Genomic DNA, 10,810 nt, shown 5'->3' with positions numbered 1-10,810 from the left:
TTGAATCCCACATTGGTTTTGTATAAAGAGGAGGGGAAATTCTTTTGTTATAAATAGAGTCATCTTCCTCCTTAGTTTAGTATCCCACAAATATAAGCCTTTTTCTATATTAAATGATATTTATACTTTTTCTCTCTCTTTGTAATATTTTCTCTATTAGTGAAATATTATTTTAGTAGTGTTCGAGGACGTAGGCATAATTTTGGCCTAACCTCGTTAAATTTTGATGTTCTCTTTTATGTCTATTTAATATCTATTGTCGGGTATAGTTGTTGTTAATTTTTGTCTAATTAAAATTACTTGTCTTGGTAGTTCTGTCTAAGAAGAGTGAGTTTTAAGAGGGACCATTGTGACCCCTCTACTCTTTCCTAGAAATCTACCTTGGGGTGATTTTTAGTACAATCGTTTTCACACTAGTCACTTAGAAAATACTTTTCAAGGTGAATTTGTTATTATTGGTGGAAATTAACCTGAATTCCACAACAATTGGCATCAGAGCTCTTGGTTTACTTTAGTATGCTCTGTGGTTGCTGCTTAGGCTGATATTCCACATCATAAAAAAATTCCTTGGGCTAATTGACATTCCGCATTGACAACTATTAAATATAATTTGTAGCAAAAATGACAGAAGACACAAAAACATCCACATCGTCGTCAACAGCTTCTTCATCTTCAATTTTGGCAACCAATACTGTGACAAATGTTAGATTTACAGTGGAGATTTTTTATGACACCAGTCATTTTGGCATGTGGCAAAGTGAGGTTCTAGATGCCCTATTTCAGCAGGGTCTAGACATTGCTATTGAAGGAGAGAAACCAGATGATGTTGAGAAGAAAGAATGGAAGATGATCAATAGATTGACATGTGGTACTATTCGATCGTGTCTTCTTAGAGAGAAAAAGTATGCATTTATTTAATATCTATTGTCGGGTATAGTTGTTGTTAATTTTTGTCTAATTAAAATTACTTGTCTTGGTAGTTCTGTCTAAGAAGAGTGAGTTTTAAGAGGGACCATTGTGACCCCTCTACTCTTTCCTAGAAATCTACCTTGGGGTGATTTTTAGTACAATCGTTTTCACACTAGTCACTTAGAAAATAGTTTTCAAGGTGAATTTGTTATTATTGGTGGAAATTAACCTGAATTCCACAACAATTGGCATCAGAGCTCTTGGTTTACTTTAGTATGCTCTGTGGTTGCTGCTTAGGCTGATATTCCACATCATAAAAAAATTCCTTGGGCTAATTGACATTCCGCATTGACAACTATTAAATATAATTTGTAGCAAAAATGACAGAAGACACAAAAACATCCACATCGTCGTCAACAGCTTCTTCATCTTCAATTTTGGCAAGCAATACTGTGACAAATGTTAGATTTACAGTGGAGATTTTTTATGACACCAGTCATTTTGGCATGTGGCAAAGTGAGGTTCTAGATGCCCTATTTCAGCAGGGTCTAGGCATTGCTATTGAAGGAGAGAAACCAGATGATGTTGAGAAGAAAGAATGGAAGAGGATCAATAGATTGACATGTGGTACTATTCGATCGTGTCTTCTTAGAGAGCAAAAGTATGCATTTTCTAAGGAAACTTCTGCAAGTAAATTGTGGAAGGCACTGAAGGAGAAATTTTTAAAGAAAAACGGTCAGAACAAGCTCTATATGAAAAAGAGATTGTTCCGCTTCAACTATGTACCTGTACCACTATGAATGATCATATTACTAGCTTAATCAGTGGTGACTGATCGATGAATATGGACGTGACTTTTCAGTGAAGTACGGTGCCTTGTATAGTTATGAATTGAGAAAGAAAGACAAACAAGAAAACACAAGTGTCGAAGCAAAAGCTCTTGTTGTTAGAGGTCGTTCGAAGAGTCAGAATAAAGGAAGGAGTGGGAGATCGAAGTCAAAGTCCAGATTGAGCAAGGATGAATGTACCTTTTGTCGAGAAAAATGGCACTGGAAGAAAGAATGTCCCATGCTAAAGAATAAAGGCAAACCTGAAAGGGGAAAGGCTATCTCAGAATCAAATGTGGTCGAGTATGATGATACAGATTCAGATTTTGCATTCGCTGCTACACCATCAACCAGTTATTCCAGTTCATGGCTGTTAGATTCAGCTTGTTGCCACCATATGACCCCCAATAGAGAATGGTTCTTTGATTTTAAAGAACTAAAAGGTGGAATTGTCTACACAGCAAATAATTCCCCTCTTGACACACTTGAGATTGGTTCAATTATCTTGAGGAATCAGGATGGATCAATCAGAACCTTAACAGGTGTCCATTATGTACCAGATTTAATAAAAAATCTCATCTCTGTGGGAACCTTAGAGTCAAAAGGTTTATAAGTGAGGGAAAAAGATGGGATTATGAGGATTATCTCTGGTGCACTGGTGATAATGAAGGGAATCCGGAAAAGAAATAATTTGTATTACTTTCTGGGTAGTACAATTATTGGGACAGCAGCAGTGACAGCTTCTGCTGATGAACAGGAGTCAGAAGTAACCAGGTTATGGCATATGCGCTTGGGGCATGTTGGTGAAAAATCCTTGAAATTGTTGATAGATTAAGGATTATTGAAGGGTGTTCGGGCTTGCAAATTAGCTTTTTGTGAGCATTGCATCAAAGGGAAGAAGACGAGGGTGAAATTTGAAACAATAATCCATGATACTAAAGGTATTTTGGATTATGTTCCTTCATATGTATGGGGGTCTTCCAAGACAACTTCATTGGGAGGAACACACTATTATGTCACCTTTGTTGATGATTTTTCTCGAAGAGTTTGGTGTATACAATGAAGACAAAAGATGAGGTGCTAGGATTTTTCCTTAAATGGAAAAAGATGGTGGAGACTCAAACATGCAGAAAAATCAAACGTCTCCGTACAGACAATGGTGGAGAGTACAAAAATGATCCATTTCTAAAAGTCTGTGAAGAAGAAAGTATTGTCAGACACTTCACTGTCAGATATACACCATAACAGAATGGGGTGGCCTTCCAAGACAACTTCATTGGGAGGAACACACTATTATGTCACCTTTGTTGATGATTTTTCTCAGAGAGTTTAGGTGTATACAATAAAGACAAAGGATGAGGTGCTAGGATTGTTCCTTAAATGGAAAAAGATGGTGGAGTCTCAAACAGGCAGAAAAATCAAACGTCTCCATACAGACAATGGTGGAGAGTACAAAAATGATCCATTTCTGAAAGTCTGTGAAGAAGAATGTATTGTCAGACACTTCACTGTTAGATATACACCACAACAGAATGGGGTGGAAGAGCGTATGAACCAGACATTAGTAGAGAAGGTTCAGTGTATGTTGTATAATGCTGGGTCAGGCAAAGAATTTTAGGCTGAGGCTTTGGTATATGCTTGTCACCTTGTCAACCGCTTACCATCGACTGCTATTGGTGGTAAACACCATTAGAAAAATGGTTTGGAGAACCTGCTATAGATTATGATTCCTTACATGTGTTTGGTTCCACTGTATACTACCATGTTAAGGAGTCAAAGCTGGATCCAAGAGCAAAGAAGGCGATCTTTATGGGGATCACATCTGGTGTGAAAGACAGATAGAACTCCCAAACAGGTGGAGTTTGAAGGAAGTAGAATTGTCCTAGCCAGTAAAGAAACTGATGTTGACTCTCTTATGATAGAAAAAGAGTCAGATGAAGAAGAGGTTCAGACCCAAGAACCTCTACAACAACATGAATCAATTGCACTCAGAAAGGGAAAGAGGACCAGTAGACAACCTGCTCGTTATGCTGATATAGTCTATTTTGCATCACCAATTGCAATTGATGACGTTCCTGCCACTTTTAATAAAGCAGTCCAAAGTTTAGAATATAAAAAGTGGAGGATCGCCATGAATGAAGAAATACAATCTCTTCAAAAGAATCAGACGTGAAAACTAACTAGTCTTCCGAAGGGAAAGAATACAATTGGGTGCAAGTGGGTATATGCAAAGAAAGATGGATTTCCTGACAAGAATAAGATCCACTACAAAGCAAAATTGGTGGTTAAAAGCTACGCTCAAACGAAGGGAGTTGATTATAATGAAGTATTTTCTCCAGTTGTAAAATATTCCTCCATCAGAATAGCACAGTTGAATTTGGAACTAGTTCAGATGGATGTAAAAACTGCATTTTTACATAGAGACTTGGATGGGGAAATCTACATGACTCAGCTAGATGGATTCAAAGTTGCTGAAAAAGAAAAGATGGTGTGCAATTTAGAAAAATCATTGTACGGATTGAAGCAATCTCCAAGGCAGTGGTACAAGCGATTTGACAAGTTTATGATAGGGCAGAAGTACACAAGAAGTAAATATGATCATTGTGTGTATTTACGCAAACTACAAGACAGAACATATATATATCTTCTTCTTTATGTTGATGATATGCTAATAGCTTCCAGGAGTCAAACAGAAATTACGAAACTAAAGACTCAATTGAACAAGGAGTTTGAGATTAAGGATCTTGGTGAAGCGAAAAAGATTCTAGGCATTGAGATATCAAGGGATAAGAAATTGGGGAGGCATTGTTTGTCTCAGAAAGAATATTTGAGGAAGGTGCTAAAACGTTTTGGTATGAATGAGAAGTCAAAAACCAGTTAGTACACCTCTTGCTCCTCATTTCAAGCTCGGTGCATCCATGTCACCTAAGGATGATGCAGAAAGGGAATACATGTCAAAGGTTCCGTATGCAAGTGTTGTTGATAGCTTGATGTATGGAATGGTGTGTACGAGACCCGATATTTCACAGGTAGTTGGGGTTGTAAGCGGGTATATACATGATCCTGGAAAGGAGTATTGGCAAGCTGTGAAATAGATTCTGCGGTATAATCTGAACACCGTAGATGTTGGTTTGGTCTTTCAGCAGGACAAACAAGATGGTCAGTGTGTAGTTGGGTATTGTGGTCAGACTATGCAGGTGATTTGAACAAGCGTCGATCAACTACTGATTATGTGTTTACATTTGCAAAAGCATCAGTCAGTTGGAAGTCCACCTTAAAGTCAACAGTGGCTTTGTCTACTACAGAGGCAGAGTATATGGCAGTTACAGAGGCTGTGAAGGAGACAATTTGGCTTCAAGGGTTGCTTGGTGAATTGGGAATGGAACAAAAACACATCAAAGTGCACTATGACAATCAGAGTGCTATTCATTTAGCAAAGAACCAGGTTTACCATGCAAGGACGAAGCACATCGATGTTCGATATCACTTTGTACAAGAGATTCTAGAAGAATGTGGAGTCATAATCCAGAAGATTCGGACCACTGAGAATCCTGTTGATATGTTGACAAAAGTGGTAACTACGGTCAAGTTTAAACATTGAATATTGCTACAAATTGAAAGATGAATTTGCAGACACTACTGAAGATTTGAATTTTTTGAGAGATGTGTGTGAAATTTGCCAAGGTGGAGATTTGTTGGATTTTTGGCAAATTTTGAATCCCACATTGGTTTTGTATAAGGAGAAGGGGAAATTCTTTTGTTATAAATAGAGCCCTCTTCCTCCTTAGTTTAGTATCCCGCAAATATATGTCTTCTTCTATATTAAAGGCTATTTGTACTCTTTCTATCTCTTTGTAATATTTCCTCTATTAGTGAAATATTATTTTAGTAGTGTTCGAGGACGTAGGCATAATTTTGGTCTAACCTCGTTAAATTTTGGTATTCTCTTTTATGTCTATTTAATAGCTATTGTCGGGTATAGTTGTTGTTAATTATTGTCCTATTAAAATTACTTGTCTTGGTAGTTCTGTCTAAGGAGAGTGGGTTTTAAGAGGGACCATTGTGACCCCTCCACTCTTTCTTGCGAATCTATCTTGATGTGATTTTTAGTACAATCGTTTTCACACTAGTCACCTAGATAATAGTTTTCAAGGTGAATTTGTTATTATTGGTGGAAATTAACCCAAATTCCTCTATTAGATAATATATGTACAAAGACTTTTAACTATTTGACAATGAACACTCATACCCCTACATACGTGCTTGAACTCGGGACCCTCAAGGATAATAACAATCCCTTAATCACTAAGATCGCTTGGTTCATGGTGAATTCGAGTTTAAATACCTAATAAGTCTTTGGGCTGTTTGTTTACTTCAGAATAATTAAGCGTTGAATGATTCAAATGTTGAATGATTCAGAGGCTCTGTATGAATTAGCTCTGAATGTGACATGATGTTTAATAATGGCTCTGAATGATTCATAATGTACTTTGATGCTGAATCATTCAGCACTGTTTTGTTGAATCAATCAGCACTGAATCATTCAGAGGTGAGAAACAAACACGCTGAATGTTGAACGGTTCAACATTCAACGTTGAATGGTCCCATTCAGAGCCAAACAAACATCCCCTTTATATTTTTCTTAAATAGTCTAATATTTTAGCCCCCTTTCAATATTTAATTCTAACCCCATCCCTGAATAGAGAAAAAGAAAAAAATGAAATTTAAAATAAGAAATATAAGATGAGCTTTAATATGAATATATAACCCTCCAGGATGAAATTATTTCTTGACCCAAAACTGATACCATTTTAGGCCACTGGATCTGAGTATTTGAGTAATGATCCATGCTTTTTGGTACTTTTAAATTATTTACATTTCAGTCCTTCTATTTTTGTATGTATGTAATTCGCCCTTTAATAATATGAGTTAAAATATAAGGTGATTTGTCGTCAATATGTTGTTTTAGTATGATTTTAATAACATAATTAATTCCATAATTCATTTGAAAGTTGTTCTACTTATGTTATCTTCTAATCATAATTTTGAATTTATTTATCATCCAAAATTTGAAATTATTGAATCATATAACAATAATCTAATCCTAAAATCATCTATGATTCAAACTTTCAAGTTTCTCAAACTAAATTTTCAATAAATGTGTTAAATCTTCATTTCACCAAAAAAAAAACCCCTAAATTTAACTACATTGAATTCGAAATCAAATTTTCTCAAAATTTTTAATTATATTTCCCAATTAAACTTTCATATGAAACCTTAGATCCGAACCTACAAATTGTATCAATTTCCAAAAAAATAAATTGAGCAGAAATCAATTTACATTAGCTTAAAATCAACTCAAAAACACAATCCCAAACTCTCATTTTTCCCATGAAACTTCAACCCACTCCCCTTTTACCCTTCACGATCCGCACCTTATCAAAAGTCCCAATCTCAACCGTCGATACATTCCAATCCAACGGCCGATATTTAAAATTTCGAGTGGCGAAATCGATCTGCGTCATTTCCTTTTCCACCACTCAGCTTTCTCCGTTCCCCTTATAAATTTCCCTCTCTTAACTGCCATTTAGCAAAATCAACAAAATCCAAGAGAGAGAGAGAGAGAGAGAGAGAGAGAGAGAGAGAAGAATTCCAAGTTTCTCACGGCTCGTAAGATTGTTTCGCAGAATCATGGTGGCCGCTACTGCCTCTGCCGTGGCTCCCGTTGCGAAGAAGAAAACTGCTGCGGCTAAGAAGCCGAAATCTGCTTCTTCTCATCCTCCGTTTCTCGATGTATATTATCAATCTAGAAACCCTAGTTAATTCTATCTTCTTGTTTTTCATCGGATTTTAATTTGTTTTTTTGTGATTAATTTTTTTGCAGATGATTTCGGATGCAATCGTTTCGTTGAAAGAGAGAGCTGGATCGAGCCAGTATGCGATTGCGAAATTCATTGAAGAAAAGCATAAGCAATTGCCCTCGAATTTCCGAAAGAATTTACTTGTTCAGTTGAAGAAATTTGTTGCATCTGGAAAGCTCGTCAAGGTCAAAGCCTCCTACAAGCTGCCTCCGGCCTCCGCCGTTGCCAAGAAGCCTGCCGCCGCGAAGCCAAAAGCTGCCACCTCTGCTACTGTGAAATCAAAGCCGAAGGTAGCAGTCAAAGCTCCGTCAAAACCGAAAGCAAAAGCTGCAACGCCTGTTAAGGCAAAGGCTAAAGTTGCGGCGAAACCTAAGGCTAAAGCTAAAACTAAAGCAGTGACTAAGCCAACTAAGGCGGCGAAGACGACCAAAACAAGTACTCCAGCGAAGAAAGTAAAGTCTCCGGCGAAGAGGAAAGCCGTGGTGGCGAAGAAGCCTAAGAGTGTGAAATCGCCGGCTAAGAAAGCAGCGAAGAAGGCGAAGAAATGCATCCTTTACCCTTTTTGCTCGATCTTTTTACTTACTCACCACTCCATTTTTGCGACCATTACTTTTGAGCTCATTTGCAGAATCGGTTCGTTCCCTATGGTTACCGAGGCTTTGGCAGTGACCCCCGCAGCAAGCTTTTGCCGTTTCTTCCTCAGATAAGCGGACCATATCGCCACAGCTCTTTCTTTGGGTAAGTTTTGGTGACTTTGGCCGAGTTAATGGCAGCTGAAACGAAATAAAAGCAAGAATGAAATGTCTCGTTATCCACCAAAGCTGCATGAAGTTCAACAGAATACCTTCTTCAGTTCAGCCTTCGGTGGAGGTCCTTCGTAGTAGAAACGAGGTACCGGATTTGCTTTGACGAACAAGCTCTTTCGCAGCTGCTTAAGTTCTGCTTCTTGCTCTTCCTGCTTAAGGGCCTCGTACTGCTGTCTCTCGGCCTCCAGAGCTTGGTGTTTTTCCTCCAACTTCTGGTGAAACTGGATTGAAAGAGAAACATAAACATTGTCAATTGTTTGATCAAACAGAGTGCGAATACCGATTTTTAGATCAAAGAATGTACCTCCTTCCGTCTCTCAGCACGTTCAGCGCTTCTAAATGTTGGAGCAGTCCCAATCGTTACCCTCGATCTAGAAGTTCGAACAGATGCAGTAGTACTAACCAAAGCTAAGGGTAATTCAACTAAAACAAGAACAACTAATTACAATACAACAAACCTTTCTGCTAGAAGACTTTGCAAATAAAGAGAGTTTCAATAGGGAAGTCCCTCAACAACAATAAAAACCGAAAACTGCAAATAACATCGAATAGAGGATACGAGGAAGCGACGGACCAATTATCATCGTCATCAGCATGCTTCCTTGTCATCAGAGGAGTCTTTGGAGAGTTTGTCTGAAACAAATGTAGAAATCTAGAAGATCAGCACATACTGAAGATAAAAAGGTGAAAGGCCCTAAGTGACTGTCATCTTCTTTCAGGTCGAGCCTCTTATATAGAACGCTACTCAACCGATTTGTCTTTAAGTCTTAACCCAACTAAGTCTCAGACAAACTGAATCATGTTAAAATCTAAAAGTCCATATGGTATTCACTCGTTCAGAAATTTCAACCGAACTCGAGAATCAAAGGTACCTCAGAATCCTTAGCACGGGAAGGTGTAGAGTCGGAATTTGCGGTGCCATTTGCACCAGCTTTGGAGGGACTGAGGTGTGTTTTATTATTTCCACCACCGGGGGATTTCAGTGCAGTGGTATTTAACTTCTTGTCACCAGTGCCTTCTGAAATTCCCAGATTACCATTTGAATGCACCGCAACATTCGGTTTCACCGCACCGGTTGGCTTATTGGCCGTGCGCACACCTGTGACTTCCCTCCCCATTACACTACATTAGACATAAGCTAAGCATCAGAATAGTATGAAAACACATTAAGCCTAACAAGATACACAACAGCAGGCAAGTTCGGGTTGCCAGTACAAGAACTGCACTGAGAATGATAAGAGATTCGAAACAAGTTCCCATGAAAACATGCACATGAAGTGATCAAAATATCATTTATTCCCAAAGAATCCCTTTTCCTTTTCCAAACTTTGAAATACTTTCACTGAGAATGATAAGAGAACGGCACTGAGAATGATAAGAGATTCGAAACAAGTTCACATGGCACATGAAATAAAACCTTAAAATACAAAAATAAAAGGAATTTAAGACACTATTTTAGTATGCAAAGATGTCTCCTTCACAAAGCAGAAAAGGAAAAGAGAAACGAAGATCCATGAAACAGAGGAGATGAGTTAATTAAAAGAATTTGTACGTTGCTTTGTCGAGTTTCTCCACTTTTATAGGTTACAAAATGATCCACTGATTATAAAATGTTGCTTAACATAAAATAATTATCCGACTATTTATATGTTCAAAACTCGTCCAAAGGTCACCCGACTATTAAAGTATAACAAAATTGATGGACGTTTGGATTTTAACCTGCTGACCGAGATATGATAAAATTATATATTAATGACGTCTACCGACATCGTCGTTGCTTTCAAGCATTGGTTCAATGACATAATATAAACCGAGAATCAATCCAAAAAATACAACACGATTCTAAGATCAAATCTTATTATATTCCAATCGATAGTTTAACCGATATTAAATTTTTCAAGTAGAAATTCAATAAATCACTGTTTATACTATAGCGAGGAGATCATTTATGTAATTTACCAACAAAAAAAAAAACATAACTCTCCCCCATGAACAATTAAACAAGAAAAAAAAACCCAGGAAACACGATGAGAAAGAAGCAATATACCTTGAAAAAGTGGGGAATCGATGAAACAGATCAAACCCACATTACTTTTGTAAAAAAAACACACACACACACACCAAAACTCAAAAAAGATAACAGCTTTGACATATGTATTGACTTACAGTTTCTTTTCGAAGCTTGATCTGAGAAGGCGTTGAAACCCTGTTTCTCCTCCTCCTCCCACTCGTTTTCTTTCTCTACAGTTTCTATCTCCCAGTTCTCTCTTTCTCTCTCCCCTATCTTAGTCTTAATAACGGACGGTTTTCCTTGTATTTAGCTCTCTTTCAGGCTCACAAAGCTGTGTTTTAAATCCTTCCTTCATAATGTCGAGTTCATGGCTATTTATAGGTGACAGTTTTTTTC

The 10,810-nt window shown here is 37.5% G+C and overlaps 2 protein-coding genes across 2 annotated transcripts; one reads left to right on the top strand and one right to left on the bottom strand.

Annotated features, from left to right (window-relative positions):
* Nucleotides 1-7,343: 7,343 nt before the first annotated feature.
* Nucleotides 7,344-8,142, top strand: LOC120174182 (histone H1-like; the record flags this gene model as incomplete). Its single annotated transcript, XM_039181125.1, has 2 exons — nt 7,344-7,529; nt 7,621-8,142. Coding segments are annotated over exons 1-2 (624 nt in total), but the record flags the coding sequence as incomplete, so codon positions are not given.
* A 7-nt stretch (nt 8,143-8,149) lies between these two features.
* On the bottom strand, nt 8,150-10,810 carry LOC120174180 (protein WAVE-DAMPENED 2-like). Its single transcript, XM_039181124.1, has 6 exons — nt 10,570-10,810; nt 9,276-9,525; nt 8,963-9,036; nt 8,708-8,801; nt 8,442-8,624; nt 8,150-8,370 (listed from the first exon to the last, which is right to left on the bottom strand). The coding sequence occupies exons 2-6, from the start codon at nt 9,519-9,521 to the stop codon at nt 8,173-8,175; spliced, it is 795 nt and encodes a 264-aa protein (XP_039037055.1). The 5' UTR covers nt 9,522-9,525; nt 10,570-10,810; the 3' UTR covers nt 8,150-8,172.

Source organism: Hibiscus syriacus, unplaced genomic scaffold (assembly GCF_006381635.1).
Source record: "Hibiscus syriacus cultivar Baekdansim isolate YM2019G1 unplaced genomic scaffold, ASM638163v2 tig00112042_pilon, whole genome shotgun sequence".
Taxonomy (NCBI): Eukaryota; Viridiplantae; Streptophyta; class Magnoliopsida; order Malvales; family Malvaceae; genus Hibiscus; species Hibiscus syriacus.
Note: the sequence above shows the minus strand (reverse complement) of the source record. Positions and strands in the feature narration are given on the sequence as shown.

Excerpts from the sequence above, each read along its gene's own strand:
- LOC120174180 (XM_039181124.1), bottom strand. The coding sequence starts at position 9,521 with ATGGGGAGGGAAGTCACAGGTGTGCGCACGGCCAATAAGCCAACCGGT. Across the intron at positions 9,037-9,275 it reads CCCGTGCTAAGGATTCTGAG|ACAAACTCTCCAAAGACTCC; the intron begins GTACCTTTGATT and ends CATTTGTTTCAG. Across the intron at positions 8,802-8,962 it reads AATTGGTCCGTCGCTTCCTC|TACTACTGCATCTGTTCGAA; the intron begins GTATCCTCTATT and ends AGCTTTGGTTAG.